At 42.5% G+C, this 27131-nt stretch overlaps 1 protein-coding gene across 35 annotated transcripts in view; it reads right to left on the bottom strand.

Annotated features, from left to right (window-relative positions):
* Positions 1 to 27131, bottom strand: part of Plekha5 (pleckstrin homology domain containing A5) — a 179671-nt gene that overhangs the window by 14278 nt on the left and 138262 nt on the right. For 5 of the 35 annotated variants that reach the window (XM_052720036.1, XM_052720038.1, XM_052720040.1 and 2 more), the window contains 12 exons: positions 26703 to 26756; positions 19254 to 19334; positions 13773 to 13808; positions 13213 to 13275; positions 12180 to 12260; positions 11898 to 12047; positions 9199 to 9300; positions 7294 to 7405; positions 5182 to 5231; positions 4086 to 4274; positions 2317 to 2437; positions 1555 to 1659 (listed from right to left, as the gene is read on the bottom strand). In XM_052720036.1, the coding sequence (XP_052575996.1) occupies positions 1555 to 1659; positions 2317 to 2437; positions 4086 to 4274; positions 5182 to 5231; positions 7294 to 7405; positions 9199 to 9300; positions 11898 to 12047; positions 12180 to 12260; positions 13213 to 13275; positions 13773 to 13808; positions 19254 to 19334; positions 26703 to 26756 (1144 nt within the window). Of the gene's footprint in view, positions 1 to 1554; positions 1660 to 2316; positions 2438 to 4085; positions 4297 to 5181; positions 5232 to 7293; positions 7406 to 9198; positions 9301 to 11897; positions 12048 to 12179; positions 12261 to 13212; positions 13276 to 13772; positions 13809 to 19253; positions 19403 to 26702; positions 26757 to 27131 lie in introns of those variants that run through there. The other 30 variants (XM_052720052.1, XM_052720054.1, XM_052720059.1 and 27 more) reach the window with 20 other exon arrangements.

The raw sequence follows: 27131 nt of genomic DNA, 5'->3' as shown, positions 1-27131 counted from the left end.
AGGCTGAGGACGAGGACGAGGAGGCAGCAGGACAGTGAGGGTGTTCAAGACCATGAAGCCCCTCAGTGACAAATTCTCTCTGTCACTGGAAGCGTGAAAACTAACTTCGTCTGAGGGAAAAACAGGGTTTCAAAGTCCGCATGCAGACCATGCACAGGCTGCCCACAGATGCTGCCCATGCAGAGAGCATCAGCCATGCCTCCCATCCTCCAGCACCTTCCCTAGGCTGCTGCACTCCTAGCCTGTAGGGAAGCAGGGCCTCCCTTCCTGTATCATACCAGATGGCCATCCAGCACCTCACTAACTGGCAAACTCTGTAGTCTACAGCTGTAAGGACGTCCTCTGTTCTGTGGGTTGTTGCTATTGCTGTTCCCACCATATTCCGCCACTGCAGAGCGGCAGTGTACTAAAGGAACTGATTAATGGAAACATCTCTCGCGCTTGTCCCTAGTGAACTTCTACGGAACTCTATCCAAGCTACTCTTTCCTTATCGAACAGACAGTAATTTCTCAGCAGTAACACTGCAAAGGTTTGGGGGTGTGCAGAAAAAAGCAAAATAAATGACTGCAGTAGAAAAAGAAGAGGAGGCGCCTCTCCTTGGTAGCTTCCTTTGAGTTCTAGGCCATCTGGGCTAGACTGAAATTCTATCTGAAAAAAAAGGGAAGGGTAGGAGGGCAGATAGTTTATGGATTAAAGTACTTGCCATGCAAGCCTGATGACCTGAGTTCAATCCCTGGAACCCACATAAAAGTTAAAGGAATGAACTGATTGTACAACGTTGTCCTCTGGCCGCCACAGGAGTGGCAGGGCATGCACACGTGATGGATGCCATAGTGTTCATCTGTAATCTCAGCACTTCTATGGAGATGAGGGGCAATAAAAAATAAATAAAAAGCAAGAGACTTTGTCTCTAAAGTGAGGATCAACTTCTGAGGTTGTTCTCTGACCTCAATATACACGTCTTGGCATACATGTACACACACAGAAAAACATTAAAACAAATGAAATAAAAAATGATTTTGTTACAATGTAACTTTATATTACTGATTTTCTTCATGTAAAAGCCCATCAAACTTCTTAAAATAAGACCAGAGGCTGGTGATGAAGCAGAGTGGAACAGTCTTGCATAGCATGCTTGATGTCCTGGATTCCAGCCCCAGCACTAGGGCGGAGAAGGAGCGAAAGGATACTTGTGTGTTGTGTCTAGATGCAGATGAGCCTCCCTCTTAAGCAGCAGCTGGTAAAAGCAAAAACTGGAACTGCAGGGCCATGATTACTGGCCCAAAATTGGAGTGCCAGGCAGAAATACGACATACTGCTTAGAAAGTCTCCAACAGAACCATCTAAAATCCTGTCAGATTACTATGTAGTGGAGAGGCTTTCTGATTAAGAACTATGGCACACTTCTGCCCTCCCTATAAGAAACAATCCTAATGGTCTGTGAATCAGCTGGACAGGACAAAGTTCTCCATGAAAGCTGCTTGCTGTGGCTTGAGCGTGCACGTACACACGCACACATTCACATGCACACACACACATTCACATGCACTTGCCAGTGCTCTTGGAGGCCAGAAGAGGATGTTGGAATCGCCTGGAGCTGGAATTACAGGTGGTTGTGAGTTGCTTGATGTGGGTGCTGGGAACCGAACTTAGGTCCTCTGGAAGAACAGCAAGCACTCTTAATCGCTGAGCCATTACACCAGCCCCAATGGTGACTCTTTTGCCTAAACATTTCTGGTTCTTTTTAATTTCTTTAAAAACACATTTTTTAGATTTATTTATTTAATGTATATGTTTATATGTGCACCATGTGTGTGCCTGGTGCCCTCAGAGGTCAGAAGAGTTTGGATCCCCTGAAACTGGAGTTATAGATGGTGTGACCCGCCATGTAGGTGTTGAGAATTGAACCCAGATCCTCTCAACAAGTGGTCTTAATCACTGAGCTGACTCTCTGGCCCCTTTATTTTTTGAGACAGAGTCATGCTAAGTAGCTCTAGTTGGTCAATCCTCCTGTATGTTTGTGTCACCATGTCTAGGTCAAAGCATTTCTTTCTTTCTATTTTTTTCCCCCCTAAGACAAGGTCTCACTATAAAGCTGTCCTGGAGTTCACTATGTAAACCAGACTGACTTTGAACTCCACAGAGATTCACCACTATGCCCTGCTCAAAACATTTTTTAACTGGGAAACTCAAAGAGACCCCAAAGATTTCAGATATGAGATTATGGACTTATATATGTACTGGGTGAAAATGTACACAAAATATCTGAAAACCAAATAAAACACAAAAGGAGATCAAATACTGTGAACACTGACCTTTAACAACTGGAGCTTCCATCTCGGAAACTGGTTCTGACTTTTCCTCTCCGTTAGATTCATCAACTTCGGCCACTGTGGTCAACTCTGGCTCACTCTTGTAGAGTCTATAGTCTGGACCCTTGAATGGAAGACATGTGATTGCAACAACAGAAAACTACATGGTCACTGTATGCTGTGCACCTCAACTAGGTAGGTGGCTCAGTGCTAGAAGCCTTGCCTAGCATATGTAAGGTCCTGGGCTCAACTGAAAAATAAGTTTGCCTTTAAAGATGGAAATGGAAAGCCCCAACTCTGATATAATACAATACATGTTACATGGCAACTGAGTAGAAAGAATAATTTAAAGGTTTTTTTTTCCCCCTTTCTTAGGAAGATTTTTAATTAGTGAAACTTACTATTTTAAAATTTAGACTATTCCAAAGTCTCTTTTCTTCTGTGTGTAGAGATTGAACCAAGGGCCTTGTGCTCACTCTAAAGATTTATATATGTACATTAGTGTTTTGGCTGCGTGTTTCTGAGTGTACCCCACAGGTGTCCTGGTGTCCACAGATTCCCTGGAACTCTCATTCTAGGTGGGGGTGCACTGCTATGTAGCTACAAAGAACCAAGCGTGGGTCCTCTGGAAGAGCAGCAAGTGCTTGTAACCACTGCACCAACCTTTTTAGCTTCTTTCATGCACTTTATCACTCAGAATCATTCTTTGGAGGTAGGTCTCATGTAGCCTAAATTGGCCTTGACCTCCTGATCCTTTTGACCTCCTAGGCATGTATTCTTATTCTCTCTCTCTCTGAGACTGCACAGCCTAGGCTGGTTTAGAGTCATGATTCTCCTGCATCTGCCTCTCTGAGTGCTGTATGACAGATGGATGTCATCATAACTGGCTCAAAGTCACTCCTTTTTTTTTGTATTTTTTTTGTTTTTTGTTTTTTTTTCTTCAAGACAGGGTTTCTCTGCATAGCAGCTCTGGATATCCTGAAACTTGATTTGAAGACCAGGCTGGCCTGGAACTCACTGAGGTCCTCCTGCCTCTGCCTCCTGAGTGCTGGGATTAAAGGCATGTGCCACCACGCCTGGCTCACAGTTTTATCATGGTCAAACTAAAGTCTAAAAATAATCATACAATCCAATAAATTTTCATCTAGAAGTAAGTCTGAGTAAGTAAGGTTCATCCCAAACTAAATTCCTGTCAGAGAATACTTTGTATTTCTCAAAATTATCTAAGTTTCATTTTTTTTTTGTTTTTCTTTTGGAGACAGGGTCTTGCTTTATTTATAGCTCAGGCTTGCCTTGACCTCACAATCCACCTGCTTAGTTCTAGGTCCCCACTGTCCTTGCTCACGACAGTCTCTTCATCTGCTCACTGAAGCCCTCGTGTTTTCAATCCCAGAGAGCCCTGATCCTTGCCAATACCTACGTCCTTACATGGTTTTCCTAAACTGCCCACCTCCCGCTCATTTTGCTATTTTCTGATCTAAATATTCTGTTTGCCTCTAACACTCTGAAGTGGTGAATTTAAAATATGGCTTGATCAGAATGTGTAAAGTAACCACTTTATGAATGATGAAATATTAAAATTATGAGATTATTAAAAGGTAAAATGATAAAATGTAAATTGGAAAAACAAAGGGTAATAATGTTATATGCAAACAAAAAGGCACTAGCTAAAAAATGGAGTTATAGCAAAAATAAGCTGGAGCATGAAATAAATTAATTCTCAAAAATGAGTGGGTATATAAAATTGTTCTGTGGCTATGGCAGCCACTTACACAGTGAGATCCATTTCTTGGATATCCTTGAACTTGATGAGTCTTCCTCTCTTCAGGCAGATGCACGGGGCCCCTGCTATAACAGAGCAAGGAGCTGCTATCACTGGGCAGAGGGGGGATTATGGGAGGCTGCTCTGTAAAGTCATAAGACCGAGGAAGTGGAGGCCGAGGTGGGACTACTTCCTCTTCCTAAAGATTGTAGAATAGTCACCTTATTTAGATAAGCAGATTGGGTTAAGCATCTCTACACTGTTTTCATTGCTACATTAATTAAAGTTACTGTAACATGATTAAAGGGACACTGCCAAGCCAAAAGTCTCACAGTGAAAAACCACAACAATTTTGAATGATAGTAAATAATGGGGTTTAAGTGCCATATCTGTTTTCTCCTACACTTACAGGGTAGCTTTACCTACCCAGACAGATCACTACGGGAAATTACTGTACTTCATTGTAAAACCAGGAGGAAGGAAAAAAAAAAAGCTGGCTAAAAAAAAATATTATTACATATTTTGATGATTTTGAGAGAAAAAAGAATTTCTTTTTGGCTTTTAAACAAAACTCAAGGCCACAGACATTTTTCAGTTAGGTTGACAGTATCTCTTTGTTGTTATAATTTCTCTATGGCATGCATGACCGAGTCAATTTTATCTAGCAACCATCCTATAAATGTTATCAAATATAAGAAGCCATGATAAATATTCAAATTACTCAGAAAAAGCACAATAATGTTAAAGCTCTAATAGATGAAAAGTAGTCACTAATTTGATTTTTTGCGTTTAAGGAAGAAAAATCATGTTAGAAATTACTAAGGTACCAAATTACTAAGTCAGTAACATTTCAAGATTAAAATGACCTAACTATATTTAAAAGACATTTCTATCTTTCTTTTTCTGTTCCCTGAGATAGAGTCACACTATGTAGCCCAGACTGGCCACAATTTGCCATCCTCCTGCCTCAACCTCCCGAGGACTGGGTTGTGCACCACCACCCCAGGCAGGCTAAAAAATATTTTTTCAGGAATAGAGAAGACTTAACTACTTCGAATTTTACTTGTTAACATTTAAAGTTAGCTCGAAAAACAAACCAAACTTACCTCGCTTTTGTACTTAACTGCTGAGAAAGGCTTTGATCCTGCCAGACCTACTGGGAAGATTGGAAAACGTAACTACTTATACTAAGAACACCTTTCTAAACCCACAGAAAGAGTGACTTTGGTTAGCATACTTTATTTAAAAATTTTAAATTAAATGTATTTATTTTGTGTGCGTGTGTATGCACACATGTGCCAGGGCACACATGTGGAAGGTAGAGGACAACTTTCACAAGTGGGTTCTGTCCTTTCACCTTGTGGGTCTTAGGAATCAAACTCAGGTCTCCAGCCCTGCCAGCCAGTGTCCTTACCTACTGAACCATCTCACCAGCCTGGTTTCATTGATGTGACAAGAAGTCGTCACATTATTGTCCCCACCCCTCTACTGTGCTTCTAGGAGTTTGCTATGAAGCTTAAGCTCACTTGCCACTCATTTAGGCTGGCCTCAAACTCAAGGCCACACCCTGGCCTCAGCCTCCCTAGTGTCAGCATTACAAGTGTTAGCCTTCTTTTCTTGGTTTTTCCACACAGGGTTTCTCTGTGTAGCCCTGGCTGTCCTGAAACTCTCTCTGTAGACCAGGCTGGCCTCAAACTCACAGTCTGCCTCCTGAGTGTTGGGATGAAAGGCATGTACTGCCCACATCTGCTCTAAATATTAAGTTTAAGAATTGGCCGGGCGGTGGTGGCGCATGCCTTTAATCCCAGCACTTGGGAGGCAGAGCCAGGCGGATCTCTGTGAGTTCGAGGCCAGCCTGGTCTACCAAGTGAGTTCCAGGAAAGGCGCAAAGCTACACAGAGAAACCCTGTCTCGAAAAACAAAAAAAAAAAAAAAAAGAATTGGTATGTGGGCCGGGCAGTGGTGGCGCACGCACGCCTTTAGTCCCAGCACTGGGGAGGCAGAGGCAGGCAGATCTCTGTGAGTTAAGAGGCCAGCCTGGGCTACAGAGTGAGTTCCAGGGAAGGCGCAAAGATACACAGAGAAACCTTGTCTCGAAAAACAAACAAACAAAAAAAGAATTGGTATTGGAGCTGGAGAGATGGCTCACTGGTTTTAAGAACACTGGCTGGATTCCCAGCACTCTTCTGGTGGCTAAAAAACTTTAGTTCCAGGGGATCTGGTGCCCTCTTCCAGTCTCCAGGGACACAAGTCACCAGACAAACATGGAGGCAAAACACCCATACACATAAAATAAATTAAAAAAAAAAATCTTAAAAATAGAAAAAGAAAAGATCTGTGAAAATAGGTTTCCTCAGCCGGGCGGTGGTAGCGCACGCCTTTAATCCCAGCACTTGGGAGGCTGAGCCAGGCGGATCTCTGTGAGTTCGAAGCCAGCCTGGTCTACAGAGCGAGATTCAAGACAGGCATCAAAACTACACAGAGAAATCCTGTCTCAGGAAAAAAAAAAAAAAAAAAAAAAGATTTCCTCAAGCATTATTGGTATAAACAGTTCTCTTTGATGAGAGCAATCTGGCCATACCCTTTAGAATGGAGTACGTACTAACTTTTCACACTGTGGAAACTAGGGGTACTGGCAAGTATTTTCTGTTATATGCTAATGATGTCTGTTACAGAAGAACTTACAGTTAGTACCAAAATGGCACTCCAGAAACTTCACATGCTCACCAAATGGGAAAGGATAAAGCATGGTTAATCCATACAATGTCACAGGCAACTATTATTACATTCAGGAGGGGAAAGCCAACAAGATCAGTCAGCACCCTAACAGCAGCAGGAACTGGAACCACTGGTTAACAACAAGAACAGACAGGAAGGTGGTGTTCACAGTCATGAGGGGAGCAGGGGTGGTATGGTCAAGACAAACTGTGTACATGTCCGAAACTTTCAAAGAATAAATAAAAGATATTATTAAAAAGGGAAAACAAAAGGAAAAAGAGGTGTAAGATCCCCTTTTCTCCACAGAGAAGAGTCAGAAGTAAGACGTCAATAAAGCTAAAGTGCTGTCAGTCATCACAGACACAGAAGAAGGGGTTCTGTGGCCGGGCTTCTACTTTATTAATTTATGTACCCACTCAATGGCAGAGTGACTGTTTCCCGATGGAAAACTCCATTAAAACAACAGACTTAATTATGTCTTTCCAGCAAAGCCGACCTACCTGTTTCTGAGAAACCTCTTTGCTGTTTGTGTTTGCTCAACCCCTCCATGACATCTTGAATTCTCCAAAGTTCTTTCTGAATCTGTGCCCGCTGAATTCCTGCCGATTCACTCTATCAGTAAAGAGGGACAGGTCACTGTGGTGCTTGAGTGGAAATGCCTTCCAGGGACTCATGCATTTGAACACTCAGTTTCAGTTGGTGGGGCCTTGCTGGAAGAAGCACCCACTGGGTGGGAGCTTTGGGATTTTCCAGCTGGGCCCTTCCAGGTCTCACGCTCTCTCCTTCGAGACTGCAGGCCGGCTATGATGGGCTCTATCCCTCTGGAACTGCGAGCCAAAGTACAGACCCCTTCTCCCTTAAGTTGCTTTTTGTTGAGGTTTTCTATCATAGCAACAGGAAAATAACTAATTCAACAATACGTTAGGGGGAAAAAGTCAGAGTTTTGTCTCACTAATTATATAACGAAAAGAGAGCCACAGAGGATTAAGTCCTGGGATATTTAGGATAACACACACGAGCCCACGAAGTTGTAATGATAAAAAGGTAAGGCACAAAGAGAAACACACAATTTCTCTGACATAAGTGTGCTACTGTGCATGTCTGCAGTGCGCTTTGTTGTTATTTGTGATCCCAGAAAGGCACATTCTTAGAAGGGACTATGAATTAAAAATGAAAAGGGAACAAAACTTACCATTCCTAAGTTAAAACAAGACAAAAACAAGTCCCTGAGGAGAGAAAGAAAGCCACAGAAGGTGCTCGCTGGGCCCCCGCACCTCCAGGTCCACTTTCACTGGTTTCCAATACACAGCCCACAGTGCGCTGCAGCTCAGGGGTAGACAGTGTGCTTGACCAGCACGCACAAGCCCTCAGCACCACCCCAGCACCGCATTAGAGGGAGTAACGTTCTGTGACTGTCTGATCAGTCCCTGTGGGTAGTTTGCTGCTGTTGCGGGTGTGGACCCGAGCAGCTCAACGGACAGCAGATCCTAGTCCTTCTCCATGCCCACGATCACCTTCTCCCAAGCTTACTGCATAAGGCTCCATACTACTTGTGGTTTCATGATTCACTGACAGGCACGGGGCATATCCTGAGGATAAGGGCTCCTGCGCTACTCCCTAAACTTGAGAACATAAACACACTTGACTGATAGAAGTAAATAAATGTGTTTGCAATACAAACATTCAACCACAACTACTTTTACTCTGCTCTGGTAATTCACTTTTTCCTTTTAATATTCTGTATCATGCTGTTAGGCTAAAATCATACAGTTTAAGACTTTGTTACAACTATATGACCCTGCAGAGAAATAATATTTTTCATGGAGCTGGAACGATGGCTTAGCACTTAAGTACTTGCTGCTCTTCCAGAGAACCCACAATGAATAGCCCACAGCCACCTGTAACACTTAGTTCAGGGGATCCAATACCCTCCTCTGGCCTCCCAGGGTGCCCACATATGTGACATATACATTGTCTTAGCTACTGGTCTATTGCTGTGAGTAGACACCATGACCAACCAAACTCTTTTTTTTTTGGGTTTTGTTTTGTTGGACAGGGTTTCTCTGTGTAGTTTTGTGTTGGTCATGGTGCATTTAATGAACAATTCTGTATCAGCTGTTACAGAATGACTTGTGAAGAGTCTAAACCACATTTACAGAAGTGCTGAGAGAGCTGAGGTGAGTGCTGAGAGCACAGTCCTAAGAACTGAGCTGAGTACTGAGAACACAGTGCTAAGGGAGCACAGTGCTGAGGGAACTGTGCTAAGCCCCAAGAAGCACAAGCCCTTCAGGGCTTATCAGGGTTCGGTAAAACGCAAGGGCTTTAAAGAGGAGACGCACTTTGTGGAGAGTAAGAACTTTGTCACTGAAGACAATGTGTGTGAGCAGACCGACCGCCTGTCCTACCTGCACTTCCCCAAGGCGATCAAGCTGCTCCTGCATCTGGTTCCTGGTGACAGTGACATCATATTCTAACTTGTCATATTCTCTCCAGGCTCGTTCCAGCTCCTAAAGTCAAAATATTCATTATTTTAAAGGGGACCCAAGCTTTAATGGTATTGTTAGTATACTTAAAACCTCCCAAGATTTCAGAAAACTGTATGGTTTATTTTGGGCAAAATAAAACTATCTCTTAGCAGTGCTGGAGATGGAAGCCAAGAACATGGTAAGCAAGTGTTTTATTGAGTTACACCTCCAGCACCCAAGCAGAAACAGTTATAACTCACTCTCCTTTATGGTTTTCTCTTTTTTAAGACTCAATTCATTCAGAGAATGCATGTGGTGTTATTTCAGAGTCTGGCTTATTTTATTTAATGTAATGACTTCATCCACTTTCATCTATTTTTCTGCAAATGCCATGATTTAATTTTTCTTTATGGCTGCAAAATATATATGAGACATTTATCGGATTTTGCACATCTAGGCTGGTTCCATTTCTTAGCTCTTGTGGCTGTTGGTAGTAACTCTGAATGAACATGTGGCTCTGTGGTGTGCTGACTTAGTCTTCTGGGTAGATCCCCAGGAGTGGAGTGGTCTAGTTGGAGCATCTGCTAATTCTATTTATTTTTAATTATGTGTGTATATGTGTGGGTAAGTGCATGTGAGTAGATGCCCCTGGATGTCAGAAGAACTCATCAGATCCCCTGGAGCTGCAGTTATAGACAGATGTGATCTGCCCCCTATGGATGCTAGGAATTGAACCTGGAGCTTGAAATAGTGAAGCCTTCTCTTCAACCTGTTTTCAGGAACCTCAAGACTGATAGTCACACAGCAGCGTACATCCTCATCAGTTGTGGATAACGATTCCTCACATCCTCGTCAGCATTTGCTGGCCTTTGTTTTCTTCTATTTGTGGTTGTGAGCCTTGCCTCTAACAGCTCAGCCATCTCTTCAGGCCAGGTTTTCTTTCTTTCTTTTTTTTTTTTTTTCCCCGAGACAGGGTTTCTCTGTGTAGCTTTGGAGCCTGTCCTGGAACTCACTCTGTAGCCCAGGCTGGCCTCGAACTCACAGAGATCCGCCTGGCTCTGCCTCCCGAGTGTTGGGATTAAAGGCGTGCGCCACCACCACTTGGCTCCATGTTTTCTTTAAAACAACTTTTTTATTTATTTACTTTAAGTATACAAGTATTTGCTTGCTTGAAGGTATGTACATGCATTACATGAGTTCCTGGTGCTCAAAGGGTGAGAAAGGGCATCAGATCCCTTGGAAGTGGAGTCATGGATGGCTGTGAACCACCACATGGGTGCTGGGAACTAGGAAGAGCAGTAAATGGTCTTAATCACTGAGCCATCTCTCCAACCCCGTCATTTTTTTTTTTTTTTTGGAGACAAGATCTCACTATGTAACCCTGCCTCGACTTGATTGATTTTGTAATGACCCTCCTGTCTCAGCTTCCAGATTGCTGTGGTTAAAAGTATGCGACACCTCTAGGGAATCCAACTCCTTCTTGTTGTCTATTCTGGTACCTACCCACCCACATAAATAAAAATAAATCTTTTTTGTTTTTGTTTTTTGAGACAGGGTTTCTCTGTGTAACAGTAAGGCTGTCCTGGAACTCTGTAGACCAGGCTGGCCTCAAACTCGAAGAGATCCGCCTGCCTCTGCCTCCCAAGTGCTGGGACTGAAGGTGTGCACCACCACCACCTGGCTAATGAAATACTTTTAACATATTTAGGAATTTTTTTCTTATGACCTTGCCTCAAAAATTAAAGGGGGGAAAAAAAAAGAATTTCTATTTGCATACTACGTAAGAAGCAGAAATACTTCTCTCAGTAAATATCTACCTCATAAAGAATAACGACTCTAATTATAGAAAAAGGCTGCCCTTTGTTTTTATGTCCCTAAACACAAGTATACCAACAAGAATTAATATTTCTTTCTTTTTCTTTTTTAGAGGTAAGATCTCACAACACAGCCATAGGCTGGCCTTAAACCTCTAGCAACTCTTCTGCCCTGGACTCCTGAGTGTTAGTCTTACAGGGTGTGACACCATATTTGGCTTAACATTTTAAGATTGTTATTATGGCTGGGCAGTGGTGGTGGTGCACGCCTTTAATCCCAGCACTCAGGAGGCAGAGGCAGGCGGGCTACAGAGTGAGTTCCAGGAAAGGCACAAAGCTACACAGAGAAAGCCTGTCTCAAAAAACCAAAAACAAACCGAAAAAAAAAAAGATTGTTATTATGATAACAGTCTTAGAGACAAATCAACAGAGAAAAGACAAAAACTGTAATTTTGTTGTTGTTGCTTTTTGAGATAGAGTCTCACTATGTGGCTACGGTTGGCCTCAAATTTACAGAGATCTACCTGCCTTTGCCTCCTGTTGTGCTGGGATTAAAGGCCTGTGGCATCACACCTGGTTTAAAGACCTTTTTTTTTTTGAGACAGGGTGTGGCCTCTAGGCCTGGCTCTCTGAGTGCTGGGATCATAGGGCAGGACACCAGGCCGGCTCTACCACTGACCAAATGGCCACGCCTCTATCTCTTTTAGGTTGCACGTGGTGACCCCCGAATTCTCTCCACTGTCAGGCAGCTCTTGGACTTAGTCTCCCAGCACTGTGCCACCAGGTCCTGATCCAGGCAGCTTGGAGGACAGTCAAAGGACTCACAGCAGTGGCTCGGGAGAGCTCTCGACACGTGCTCAGCAGTCCGTTTTGCAGGTCGTCTCTCTGCAGTACCACCGTTTGGATGGCGGCCGGGTTATCTGCATTCATCTCTATTTCCTGGCTGGCTGACAGCAAGGCTTGCTCGAGCGTGTACTGTTGGAATAAAGAGGACTACACTGAATGTTCTGCATCCCTGAGTTCATTCACGTGTCTCTGGCTACCAGTGTCCTCATCATCAGCACAGGCAGCAACATCAACTGTACACAGGAAAGGTAATCGCCCTACTTTCTCTTTGTGCAGCTGCTGCAGCTTCTCCTCCAGAGCACGGACCACTTTATCCTGTTCACACAATCTGCTCAATTTGGCCTAGAAAAGAAGATGTCTGTTGTTAGCAATTGAAAGTCTCTTGTAACAAAGGGAAGGGAGCCATTTAAAACAGTCATGGGATATCAAGTAGAGCTTTGTAAAAATTAATTAATTCTTTTAATTGAAAAACTTTTTTTCATACAATATACTCTGATCACACTTTCCTCCTTTAGGACATTTTTATTTCAATGAGAACCACCAAAAGTAAAATGTGGCATACGCCTTTAATCTCTGGAGGCAGAGGCAGGCAGATCTCTCCAAGTTACAGCTCAGTCAGGTCTACATAGTGAGACCCTGCTTCAAAAAGAGTAAGAACATTCAAATACTCAAATAAACACAAGGAGAGAAACAGTTTCAGTGTGCTATTCAGCTCACATATCTCAAAGCACTCTTAACAATCAGTGGTGGCACATGCCTTTAATCCCAGCACTCGGGAGGCAGAGGCAGGCGGATCTCTGTGAGTTCGATGCCCACCTGGGCTACAGAGTGAGTCCCAGGAAAGGCGCAAAGCTACACAGAGAAACCTTGTCTTGAAAAACAAAAACAAACAAACAAACAAAAAACCAATCATGGATGCCATCTCAGACTACAGGAGCATGCTACAATAACTGACATTTTTCTTTTTCTTTAGGCTCTGGGGATGGAATCCAGAGTCGTAGGAATGCTAAGCATATGCTCTACTGCCAAACTACAGCCCTAGTTCAAACCATTTATTTATTTATTTGAGACAAAGTCTCCTAGTCTAGGCTGGCCTGGAACGTCCTCAAATCCTCCTGCCCCAGCTTTGCTGGGATTGCAGGAATGTATCAATATGATTCCTGGCTTTATCTGTAAAAATTCTTCATAATAGTTGGGCTTAATGGTGCATGTGAGAGGCTGAGGTGGGAGGATCTCTCTGAGTTCAAAGCCAACCTGGTCTACAAAGAGAGTTCTAGGGGCCAGAAATACTTACATCAATATCTACCTCTTCAGGTCTGTATTTGTATAATGTGCCTCTACATTCATCTTGTGACAGCTATAAGAAAAAAAATGCCACAGAGCAACTTTAAAAATCATATTTAAGTAATATAGTCTATAGCAAACAATTTAAATTTCTGTCAAAATGACTGTGTGACAAGCAGGATTTTAATGATTTTTATACTTCTAGAAATTTAATTCAAGCACAAACCGGCACAAAAGTAGAGAAACACTTAGCATAGATACAATATGCAAGATACATTAAGAATGATGCCAACGTAAGCTTGTCAAACAAGAAGCTGGCCAAACAAAATTAATATAGCACCTTCCATTTTCCACTGTAAAGACAAACATTACTTTGATGGAAAACGGACAAACACAACCATAGCAGCTGCACTGAATCGAACGTTTGCATCAGCATGTCCAGGGAAAGCATCTGTCACAGTGCACACACACTCACACAGTGTGTGCACTCAAATCAACACATCTTAGCACAACCGCATTAACAAGACCTAGAACACACCGTATACATATATGCAATATAAACACACATACACAATAGAGACTTATCTGGTTCTTCTGTCTTAAGAACTAAAAGATAATGAGGAAAAGGGCGGGTTTAATTGCAAAGAGGAAATCACTTGAAGGCTCATAAAACTGAAAGCCTATGCTATAAGTTATGAATAAATAAATTTCAAAAGAGGTTTACATTTGTATCTGACAGCATTTGTATGATATTGTAGACAACTATTATTCTTGTAGTGCTGGGAACTGAACTCAGTGCCTCATGCATGATTATCAAGCACTCCACAATGGAGCATATAATACTTCCAGCCTTGTAAGGAATTATTTTTCCCTGCACTGAAAATCTTTTAATGTTCTTCTAATTGTCTTTGTCACATGAATCCTTGTTTCTGACTGTGCTTACCAAGAGTTCCATAGCCATCTCAGTCAGTCATACCCAGAGCACACCACAGCCTCTGCACGCATCATTTCACTGTCTTTTGATTTTATATTGACTGCTAGACAGCAACAAAAACACATTAGGCAAAATTGAGCTGCACCTTATTGTATGTTTACTACATGGCACATTTTCACGCACTGTCAGCTTAGGAGTAATACTCCCCAATATAATCTAGTTTGGGGAGCTATATTTTATATACACATGTATAAATCCATAGGAATGTGTTTGATTATATGTCCCCTCTGTAAAGATATGCTTGACCATTATAGTTTTAAAACAAACAGCAGAGAACGCTAAATGGATCTAGAAATGTGAAGATCAAAAGGTTAAAAATTCAAGCATTCCCAACATACAAATAAATCCTGGAATTACATATTTCATCTTATGACTTTACTTCACATACCTCATGCAAATGAATTGTGACTATTTAAGGTATGCAGAATGACCATTAAACCATGAGGTCTTATAGAAATGAATATTACATGAAAAATGAATCTGATGGCAAAAGAATACTTGTTTACTATTGTAGGTAAAGATCAGCCAATAGCATCCTCACAAATGTTGGGTTATTCTAGACCAAAGCACCTGGGTCCAAGGAAGCGTTGACCCTTTTCCCTGCAAAAGGGACCAAGAGCGCGCTTTCAAATGCTTCTATCCACGATACCAACTGGAAAAGGTCAAAATGAGTTTTTACACTCAAGAACTTGAAGGTGAAAGGCATTAAGATGTTCTGGTACATTTTTGCTTCGTATTTAAAGTTAAACGCAAAGCAGCTTTACTAGACCATGACATGTGAATGCAGTGAGCAGAGTGCTATGTCTAGGTTAAAATTAGGAACTGCATCCTGTGCCCAAGGATCAAGGAAAAGAGAACAGCCGTCTACTAAAAGGAGTTTATGATGATTGTTTAGGACCCTGCTGTTCTGCTTTAACTTAAGAGAGCCATTTAAGACTCATCATTTTCTTATCAGTTGCCACAGTGTCTACTGAATAGTTACAACCTTTTGACAGGGCCTTGTGATGTAGCCCAGGCTGGCCTGGAACTTACACCCATTCTCCCCAGTGCTGAGATTATGGGCATGTGTCAGCTCACCCAGCTGTTCCAGCTTTTGAGTGATGTCTTCATAGTCAGGTGAATACATCATATTCACAGGATACTTATAGTTATCAATGGACATGTTCTTTAAATAAATTACTTTATGTGTATATGTCAAGTATATGCAGGTACCTAAGGAGGCCAGAAGAGGGTGTTGGATTCCTAGGAGTTAGGGTTACATACTGTTGGTTGTAAGTCACTCTACATGAACGCTAGGAACTGAACTTGGGTCCTTTGGAAGAGTCCCAAGTGCTCTTAACCACTGAGCCATCTCTCCAGCACCCCTACTCCTTTTTTTCCAGACAGGGTCTCATGTAGACCAGGATGGACTCAAAAACAAACAAACAAAAACAAAGAAACAAACAAACAAACAAAAAAAAAACCAGCCAAGGATGATTCTGAACTTCTGATCTTCCTGTCTCTACCCAACAAGAGCTGGAACCACAACAGTGTGCTACTAAATAGTAATAGTAATGTACTTTTCTAAATCACAAAAAAACCCCAAATCAAAACCAAACCCCACCCCCCTTTTCTGGTGTGTGTGCGGGAGGGTACACCCCATCACACTGCCATCCAGCTGCCTTTCCTTCAAGAGCTGCAGTCAAGCCTCTCTTGTCAAGTCTTCTTGGTTTCATTTCCTCCTCCTTCTCCTGATAGTTGTGCTGGGGACCGACCCAGAATCTGGCAGCACTGAGCCTTAGTCTTCCAATGTTGCTTTTCTCACTTTCACTACAACTGGCTTACCGCTAACTTACAATAAAATTATGCTAATTAAAACGTAACTTTTAGAGCTGGGCATGGTGAGGCATGTCTTTAATCCCAGCACTCAGGAGGCAGGGGCAGGTGCATCTTTGTTTGAGGCCAGAGTGATCTACATAGTGAGCTGTCAGAGCTACGTGGTGAGACCCTGTGCAAAAAACAAAACAAAACAAAACCCTTTCCCACCAACAAACAAAACTCCAAAATTAAAAAACAAAACAAAAACAAACTACAATAACAACAAAACCAAACAAACAAAAAAATGAAACGAAACTCAACCTTTAAAATCCCGTTCGTGATGTCTCTCTCACATGTACACACAAAAACATTCTAAAAAGAGTTTTCAGTTACATTTTAAAACCATTAAACATTTTTTAAAAGTGATGTGTTTTATGTGTGGATGTACATGTGAGTGTGGGTGCTAGGAAAGGGTGTTCAATCCTCAGAGGTGAGCTCTGGAAACCAAACCCAGGTCCTATTCAAGAGCAGTATGCTCTCTTAACCACTGAGACATCTCTCCAGCCCTGATTTTGGCTTTCTCTCTTCTTTTTTTTTTGGGGGGGTGACAATCTTACTTTGTACCACAAACTGGCCTTGAACTCAGACCAATCCTTCTGCCTTACCCACCCAAGTGCCTGGGATTATATATGTGAAACATCATGCCTGGCTTTGGAAATACTTTTAGTTTGACAATATACTATATCCAATGACCTAAAAAGTAGTCAGCTAGGGATATAAGCTGGCAGAGCTCTTACCTAGCATTCATGAAACCCTCAGTTCAATCCCCAGAACCAAACAAAACTGGGCAGTTATATATGCCTGTGCTCCCAGCATGGGAGGGTAGAGGCAGGAGGATCACAAGTTCAGTGTCATCTTTATCGAGTTCCTAGGCAGCCTGGTGTAAATGAGACACTATTTAAAAACAAAAACAGTATTAACAGCCAGGCATGGTAGCCAAACCTTTCTTTTATCCTAGCATCGAGGAAGCAGAAAGACAGGGATACTTGAATTCAAGGGCAGCCTGGCTACAGAATAAGTTCCAGGCCAGCATGGGCTACATAGCAAGACCCTGTCTCAAAACAAACAAGCAATGAAAAACAAAACAAAACAAAACCAAAACAACCCATAAAACCTCCAACCAAAAACCAACCAACAAGGCCAAGCAAACAATGCTCATAGCACTAGGGCGTTTGCTGGCATGCATCTTCTAGAACTGTTCATCAGATGAGGAACTTCATTAGCCGTCACCATCTTATAAAGCCCACAGTACAAGAAGTGTGACATGCAAAATGACCAACAAATTCAGAAGATTTAAAAAAAAATTTTTTTTTTTCTGAGACAGGGTTTCTCTGTGTAGTTTTGGTGCCTGTCTTAGATCTCACGCTGTAGACCAGGTTGGCCTCGAAGTCACAGAGATCCACCTGGCTCTGCCTCCCAAGTGCTGGGATTAAGGCGTGTACTACCACCGCCCGGCAGATTTTTTAAAAATCTTGATGCAGAAGCTGGAGACCCAGCTCACTATGAGCACTGGCTCCTCTTTCAGAGGACCTGGGTTTGATTATGTCTGTTCCAGGGGATCTGATGCCCTCTTCTGGCCTCCTCAGGCACTAGGCACACATGTGGTACAAGCCAACCACCTCCACACATAAAATAATAAAAATAAAATAAAACAATAACTTGATATTTGTTTGGATTTTTTTTTTTCCTGGAGCTGAGGACCGAACCCAGGCCCTTGCCCTTGCTAGGCAAGCACTCTACCACTGAGCTAAATCCCCAACCCCTAGATCTTTTTCATTTGGTCAATTTGTAGAAAACCCACTGCCTAGGTGGGTTTTCAGGAGGCCACCTAAGGAGAATATGCAAATTAAGGGGGTCCCAGCCAGACTTGGTGGCCCATGAAGACAGCATAATCCCAGCACTTAGGAGGAAGCAGGACCTGATCCCAAAACAAAGCTACAGAGGTGGTGAGATGGCTCAGTGGGTAGAGCACTTGCTTCTGTGCCTGCAGAACTGAGCTGGATCCTGGAGATGATGGGGTGCAGTGGGAGGCGAGAATCAATTCTAACAGTCCTCTGACTTTCACACATGCGCCGTGGAGGGTTATACACATGTGTACACATACATTAAATGCTAAGATGTCACTTCCAATTTCTTAAAGTAAAGCTGCTTAACTTTAAATATTTAGTATTTGGTTATCTCTTGTAAATTAACGATGTTTTCAGTCATTAAGCATACTTTATAAACATTTTGAAAACTGGGCCCAGAGTAGGCTTCATCTCTTAGCGTCATGTAGTTCTGCTACCTGACCACAGCCACACTTCAAAGACAGAGGCACCTGGGCCTTTCCAACCAGGGCAAGCTCACACGTTTCCTTTTATCAGGTGCTTCTCACATTTGAATTAGGATCTATATTCATTTTTCATGTGAGATAATTCTTTCCTCTTCATTACAATTTAAAAATATTCCAAAAGGCCATTGTCCAGAGAACTGGAGGGTGCTGAAGTGGAAGAAGCTGATGCTGTTGAACACAGAGCCAGGAACATTTAGACCATGGATAAATAATAACTGGAAGCAATGGACAGAAACATGTGACTTCATTTGCAGATCTGCAGGTTACCAAGGTTCCTAAGTCAAAGCCTACCTATTCCCTGACACATTGTGAATGTGTGAGAAAGGAATAAGATGGGGAACACCCTGACGGATGCAGGAACGGGAATACAGGAGAACCAACAGCCCCACTATGTTACAACTGTGGGCTAGGCTCCGCTCCATCAATATAGAAACTAGATAATCACCTCCCACATAAAGAGAAGGTACTAAGGCTGTAGTAGGAGAGGTTTGGAGGACTGTGCTTAAAAGGAAACAGTTTTACAAATCTTTCTCCCTGAAATCCATTTGTAATGCCTTCAGAGTTAATGTACAGAAACCTAGTAACCCTTGCTAAGTGTACTGCAGACCTCCAAGTATCTATCAACCACATGATGTAAACAAAAGCTTTAGGAAGATGACACACTTAATATTCAACGGCAAGTGTTTAGCAAAGCCATGCTAAGGGTACCACAGCATCTTGGGGAGCATGGATGAAGCGTGGTTTCCCAAACAAACAGAAACAAAAGGTAAAAACACTGATGTTATGAGGGAGTCTGAGGATAGACAAGGCTGTCACTGAGGGGTTTTGCAGATGACAATGCGGTATCATTCACTGTCCAAGACCTTACTTGTTGGTACAGTTGCGGTCTTAGCGCCGAGTTCTCAATCATTGTGTGAACCATGGTGATAATAGGTTCATTTTCTTTCATCTATTTCAAATCAGGAGGAGCATACAGCAAACATCAGTTTACAGCACAGGTAGATTTGAAAGACGACACTGTAAATATATCCTCTACTTTAGTATCTTCCTAACAGTGCAGTTAGTTGCTTACATTTCACCCCATGGTTGCACAGACTTAATGCATACCAACAATTTCAAGCAAGCACCTAAAGCTATAAAACACACCAAAGGTTATAAAATCAACCTTACTGACTGCTACAGTGCTACAATCAGATTTGACTTTAATCAATACAGCCAATTAATAGCTACTTTTACATATGTGAGATGATAAAGCATTAAATATAAAAAGACAATTTAAATTTTCTAGAGGGGGCAATCTGTGAATTTAGGAGAAAAATGATATTGTTTCATTTTATTTAGTAATAAAACTGAAACAAAATGCAGTTCTTTATAAGGCTAGTCAGAAAAAAAAACAGTTCTCTAAGGATATTAAAATTTTATAATACCCAATATTTTTATCACTTAGATAACATATTTTATTAAAATTAGTCTTGACAGGCATTTTTATAGACTCTTGGATTTTCTCAGTATAATGGTATATGTGGAATTATTCAAGGACCTTTAAAATAAAACTTATTCAGCAAGGACTCAGTAAATCTCCTTTGCTCCTGTCATGGCAGGATGAAAGTGTGACTCACATTTCCAGCTATATTCTACTTCATTACGGTTTCTAGAAAAGTACAGTTTCCTGCACCAGGCTTTGTAGTTGGCTAGAGCATTCAAAAGACAAGCATTCTGATATGGAGAGGTAATGGCGAACAAAATTTTCAGCATTTCTAAGCAGACAGGTCTGGTGTTTACCACTGCAGTTAATTTAAGTGATTTTCCCAGGGTTTAAGGAGTGTGCTGTCCACAGCATTTGCAAAGCACATGACTATCCTGTAATAGAGGTCATAAATCTCAGAGTGCAGCGCTGCAGCCAGATTCTACTTTCATCAATGTAGTCAATTAATGCCATATATTAGGACAGGTGATAAAAGCATTGTAATGCACAGGATAATCTAAACTTCTGAACCAAAAGCCGATTTAGAGCAGTGGTCCCTCTCCCATATACACTGGAACCAGACACAATTCCCAGGCAACTCTCCTGTGCACCGAGGATCTCCATGCAGAAGGAGTAACCCAGCCGTGGGGCGGTTTGCTCTAAAAGCCCTTGGACAGGACAACTCACATGCTCCCTGGGGTCCTGTTTACTCTTTGCTTTTAGTGGTTTTGCCAGACATGAAAGCTATGGACGAGAAGTTCACTTCTGGAAATGCTGGGCCTGTGCTGGAGAACTAACCGAGAACATTTTAAAAAATTAATTTTATGTGTATGGGTATATTGCCTGCATGTATGTCTGTGCAGCATGTGCATGCAGAATCCAGAAGGCATCAGATACCCTGGAACTAGAGTTATAGACAGTTATGAGCTGCCATGTTGGGTGCTGGGAATCGAACAGGGGTTCTCTGGAAGAGCAACCAGTGTTCTTAACCACTGAGTCATCTCTCCAGCCCGGACCTCTCCACATCTTACCAGTCTATCTTTGTTTTAATGTGGGAACCCACCCAGTGCTCATGTATGCAAACATAGCTTCAGGGTGGTGTCAGCCAATCTCAGCCCCAGAGCACTGGAGGATGGGGCCAATCTCCCGTCTGGTTCACCTGGGTAATTCCCCAGTTTCTGTCATTTGTCAAAGTTTAATGTGATGAGGCCCAGGGTACCTCTGGCTGTCCTTCCCCCTTCACTCTTTGTTCTCACCTTGGTATCACTTCCTGTTGTGGGATAGTCTTTATGTACACAGTAAAGATGTGTCTCTGCCTAAGGCGTCTCCTGATTGATTTAATACAGAGCTGAATGGCCAATAGCTATGCAGGGAGGGAGAAATAGGTGGGACTTCCGGGGAGAGAAAGGAACTCTGGGAAGAAGAGAGGTGGGGAAGACACCAGCCACGGAGCAAGTCAGATGTACAGAATGAAGGAGAGGAAAAAGCCACACTGCAGATTGTACATTAATAGAAACAGGTTAATTTAAGTTATAAGAGCTGGTTGGGAACAAGCCTAAGCTAAAGGCTGAGCTTTCATAATTAATAATAAGTCTGCGTATCGTTATTTGGGGGTTGGTGGTCCAAGAAAGTCCAACAAGAAAGGCTCACTACAATTTTCCAAAGTAAACTTCTTGCAAACAGGAAGGAAGTTCACACTATAAACTCCACTTTCTGACAGAAACATGAAAGAACCCAGTGACAAACAGAAAACTGAGATGAACTCAGTTGAGAGAAGGTGAGGAAAAGAAGGAGCTTTAGTGGTTAAGGTTAAGACAGGTGAAATAGTTATCACCAAGGATCAGATCCACAGCAATAACTAACTATACTCAGATAGGCACTGGATAGGTCAAGTTAAGAGATCAGAAAGTCCACACTCGGGATTCTAACCCACCCAAGGTCTGGTTAGTTTTCTTTTCTTTCTTTCTTTCTGCCCCCCACCCCCACCCCTCCCAGGAGCTGAGGACCAAACCCAGGGCTTTGTGCTTGCTAGGCAAGCGCCTTACCACTGAGCTAAATCCCAACCCCTAGTTTTCTTACAATTCTGCCATCATGGTGTCCTATTCTATTCAAGGGCTTTCTGGACTTCTCCTTCCAGGCTCAAGTATCCTGGAGATGGGGAGGGGAGAAGGGAGTGGAGGGAGAGAGAGGTGGTGAAAGGAGGGGGGAGAGAGGGACTGAAAAAGAGAGAGGGAGGAGGAGATAGAACGCCCCTGTCCCACCCGCACCCCCCCAAAAAAAAAACAACAACAACAACAGAGTAGGGAGGTGGAGGTAGGAGGTTCAAAGTCAGCTTGGTTATATGAGACCATGTCTCAACCACAAAGGAAGAAAAAGGAAAAAGAAGAAAGAGTTGGAGAAGAAAACTCAAGAGTAGGCATGACGGGATGGCGAGACAGATATCTCAGCAAGTTCAAGTCAGGATCTCCAGGACCCACGTGGAGAAAGGGGAGAACCGACTGATCCCCACGTACTGTTCCTCTCTGGTGCACGCACAGTACATTAATAAATTTTTTAACAAAGGAGCCAAGATTGATACAAGATTACTCTTGGGGTCTGGAGAGATGGCTCAGAGGTTAAGAGCAGTAACTGCTCTTCCAGAGGACCTGGGTTTGGTTCCCAGCATCCACATGGTGGCTCACAACCATCTATATAACTCCAGGTCCAGGGGATCTGATGACCTCTTCTGACCTCCTTGGGCACCAGACACAAATGTGGTGCACCTATCTACATGCAAGTGAAATGACACATAAAGTAAAAATCTAAAAGAAAATTTAGAAAGAAGCAGTATTAAAAGTGACTTTCCCACTTGGGAGGCAGAGCCAGGCGGATCTCTGTGAGTTCGAGGCCAGCCTGGGCTACCAAGTGAGTTCCAGGAAAGGCGCAAAGCTACACAGAGAAACCCTGTCTCGAAAAACCAAAAACCAAACCAAAACAACAACAAAAAAACAAACAACAAACAAACAAACCCCCAAAAAACCAAAAAAAAAAAAAAAGTGACTTTCCTCCTCCTAAGTATTTAAGTACCCCTTTAGAAAATGTACTGTAAAAGGTGGTAGGCTTTAGTTCCTGACTTCAGCCCCTGGGGCCTGGCACTCTCCTGAGCTGCTTCCTGTCTTCTCCAAATCACTATTCCCAGCATGCTATTTTCTGTTGTTATTGCCTACCTAAGTCGGCAGGAAGATTTCAGGGAAAGAAGAGAACCATCTAAATCCCCTGTCTTCACTGCTCTTACTAACAGGGAAGTTAGAATGGACACGGGGGCGGGGGTGGGTGGGGAGTGTTTGGAAAACCAAATGAGATGCTCACTGAATGGGGCAGCACTGACTGGACTCAATGGGTTCTGCAGAGGAGGACATGGAACTGGGAGGGAGATGTGTCATGGGGAGCCTGGGGGAGTGGATATGATTGAAACACAACACACATGTACAGAATTCTCAAGGAGTAGATAAAAGTATCATTAAAAACACAGACCTCAAGTAGTTTACTAGCTCTTCAAACAATGAGATAGTGTGTTTCAGAATAAAGCAGAAAGCAGTGGAAAAGCCTACCACAGAATTGTACAGCTATTGGTCTTTATGTTTTGATTTTGTGAGACAGGGTCTAAGTCTGTAGTCCAGCAGGCCTACAACTCATTCTATGTATCTCCCAGCAATCCTGGCCCTTCAGCCCCTGAGCCCTGGGACTAAAGGTATGTACCACCATACCCAGCTCTGCTGTGACCTTTAGACCATCTCAGTCACCACTGTCTTGAGAGGTGGTGAGGAAAGTCCTGCTCTATGCTCAAGCTCTTCAGTCCTGCTTTCTGACAGGTGGTCAGTCCCTGCTTCATTTATAGGAGGCTGCCAGCGGCAAAAGACAGGCATTCACCTCTGAAATAGCTCAGAGGATATCTTTCGGCTCTACTTTTTCCAAATAACGTTAGAAATGAATGGAATTTAAATGAACTCAAGCTTTCCTTAGGGTGGCTTGGTACCTATAGAAGGCTGGAGGAAGGCTGCATTGATTGCTTCTACCTAATGCAAGTGGCAGACAGCAGGAGCTGAGAGGAGTCAGCCAGAACCTGTTCCTCTGAGGTGTGTGCTGTACAATTTGCCCGGGGCCTCTTCTCTGATCTGCTGTCTAATTTGTGGTTCTATAAAACTGATGAGTCAATCTATAAATCCCGGACACCCAAAAATGCCTGCAAAAACAACAGAGTCGGTCAGCTCAAACACGTTACTGCAGGAACAAGACAGACAGTGAGAAAGTTTGAGCTGAATGAAAACTCCAGTCAAAAAAATTAGAATCATTTTACATATATATAGCTATAGTTAGATACAATGCATAACACAGTTCAAAAACTGTCATTTCAGTGCATTGCTAGAAACAATTTTTAATGTATTTAAGGAGAGATTATCTTTAGGTAACCTTTTGTGAGTGTGTATGTGTCTAAGCTAGGGGTCAACCTGGTTGTTTCTCAGGAGCATCCATCTTGTTTTTTTTTTTTTTCCTCCCTTTTTTGAGACCCTCCTGGGACCTGAGGCTTGCTGGTTTGGCTATGATGGCTGGCCAGACTGTTCCAGGGATCACCTGTCTCTACCACAAAAGTGATTGGGACTACAAGTGTGTCCCACTATTCGGGGCTCTGGGGGTGGACGACAAGCACTTTACCCCCAAGGTAACCTGAAGATCATATGCATTTAGATATAGATGAGTTTCTGTTCATGAAAGTTTTACATTCTAAATGTTATCTATAAATAGTCAAATGTTCACTATCAGAAGTAGTTACATTTAAGTGCAAAGTATGACTCAAAACATCCATTTCTATAATTACTCCTGTTATAAAATTTAAAAATGGAAATAATGTAACTATTTCAGAACTTGAGAAAAAGGCCAATTACTTGACAACTCCGCTGACAGGGACTACAAATCACGAGTATTTCACCATATTTCAACGGTGAACACTAGTATGGCATAACTGCAAGCCCGAGATGGGATCTGCGCCATTCTGGGAAACGGATAAAGGACTGAAAAGCATCTCAGGAACAGTGGTGGGTGCAGCACACTCATCTGTCCGGCCATCCCCAAAGTTCCATCCCTGTAACTGCACCACGTACTTCACTGAGAGGACTAACAACAAATCACAGCAAACCATTAGGCTTATTTTCATATATATATATTTTTACTGGAGCTGAGGATCGAACCCAGGGCTTTGCACCTGCTAGGCAAGCGCTCTACTGCTGAGCTAAATCCCCAACCCTCATTAGGCTTATTTTCAAAGGTTCTCGGTAACCGGATTCATGCTTTACGCTATTTTTTAAAGGCTAATTTTTACAACATCCCACAGGTTTTCAGAATGATTTATGGTTTGTTTGCTTGTTAGTCAGGTTACGATTTTTTGAGACAGGTCAGTCTTGTAGTTTTGATCTTCCTGCCTCTGCCCTGCTGCACCATGGATGTGGGCTACTTTGAAAGGTGCTCTGGTTTACAGTGCAAAGGAACTGTAAAGACAGTTGATTTCCCACAGACCCCAGAAGCTTTCTAGAATGTGCAGTGGGTATCTTCATTATACTGCTGTCAGAGTACATTTCAGTGCCGTGACTGAGTTTCACCAGCCAAGGCTCTGCAGTGGAGATCTGAATTTGGGTAACAAAATGCTGGTTTCTGAAGCATTCCAACAGGTAAAACCATGACAAAAATTAATGGGAAGTATGTAAATTATATACTAAGAAAGTATGCTTTTTTAAAAATTAAAATGACTGAACATGTCTGCAAAGGGTTATGCTGGCATGAAATCTTTTTTTAAAATAAAACTTATAAAGCTGCATTTATCACTTTCTTTCAAAGATGTAAGCATCTGTCTTATAACATTTCCCACAGGAACTTTGATATAACATTCAAATCTACACAGTTTAAGACAAGTCAAAGTAAGGTTTAGCTTGATCTGTATTAAAGAATTCATTCGTTAGCAGAAATTCAGTCTGATAAGATACCAAGGCCCACTAACTAAGCAGACAACAGTGTCTAAGACACTAAAACCCGGGACAACCCTGCTTTACCGATACTTTCCACTTGGTTGGCCTTTTGGAGATAGGGTCTCAGTCTGCAGCCGCCATGCCTGTCACTTCACGTGTGATGATTGCCCTTGGCCACCCACCACTCAAGCAACGGGGAGAACCCCAGGCCACTGTTAAACAGGATCTGCACACTGGGCAAAGACCACAGTGTGGGAGGAGACAGCACTCAGGCAGCTAAAGGCGGCCTCCAGCAGATTCCATGCACCCTGAAGCTGTCCTTAGGGAATCCAGAACACTACTGCTGTCCTCCCCAACTGCCAACAGGACATCCATAGTGTTCATTCCTTCACTGGTTACCCCCAGCTCAGCTACACCTCAGTATGTAAGAACTTTCATGAGCTACAAGGAAACATAGAGGATACAAGCTCTCAAGCTTAGGTGACTCTGTTTATATTATCCTCCATTGACTCTCACAAATGCCTTTTTCTTTCTTTTTTTTTTTTTGGTTTTTCGAGACAGTGTTTCTCTGTGTAGCTTTGGAGCCTGTCCTGGAACTCACTCTGTAGCCCAGGCTGGCCTCAAACTCACAGAGATCCGCCTGCCTCTGCCTCCCGAGTGCTGGGATTAAAGACGTGCGCCGCCACCACCACCCGGCCACAAATGCCTTTTGCCTTTTGGTCAAGGCTCTTTACTGTCACTTGTTGAAGTCATGTTATTAATTAAAGTGATTGAAATACTTAAGCAGCCATTAAAATTATAGTATAATTGGTAAATTTTAATTGGTGTCATAGTAAGAAAATTCTACAAACCCCACCTGATGATCCAAATATATGGTGTTCCTTTGAAGATGATGTGAAAGAATTTCATTCTAGTAGTCATCAACCAAGGAAAGAGGGACAGAGAGCAAATCATCAAAAGGTCAATTGGTAATAAGAAAAACAGTGTAGTATCACAGCACACAACTTTCACAAACATGCTGTCAGTGTACAGATGACATATTCAAGTGTATAAAATTGTAGACACCAAGTTATCACGTAGGAAAACGCTTGCAATGGCTTTAGCAGATAGAAGCTTCACATGCCCATCCTTTTCGCTGCTACAGCCCTCCCTTCTCACATAAACAGAGGCTATTAACCCTTTGAGAGATTTCAGACCAGTCTTCAACTTCCTGATTGTCCTGTACCACATCTGGAGTGCTGGGATCACATGTGTGAGCTGAGAAACAGTATGTGTTCATTTTTCC

This window comes from Peromyscus californicus, unplaced genomic scaffold (genome assembly GCF_007827085.1).
Source record: "Peromyscus californicus insignis strain IS unplaced genomic scaffold, ASM782708v3 Scaffold_6__1_contigs__length_162567912, whole genome shotgun sequence".
In the NCBI taxonomy this organism is placed as follows: Eukaryota; Metazoa; Chordata; class Mammalia; order Rodentia; family Cricetidae; genus Peromyscus; species Peromyscus californicus.
This window is presented reverse-complemented; position numbering and strand designations above follow the sequence as displayed.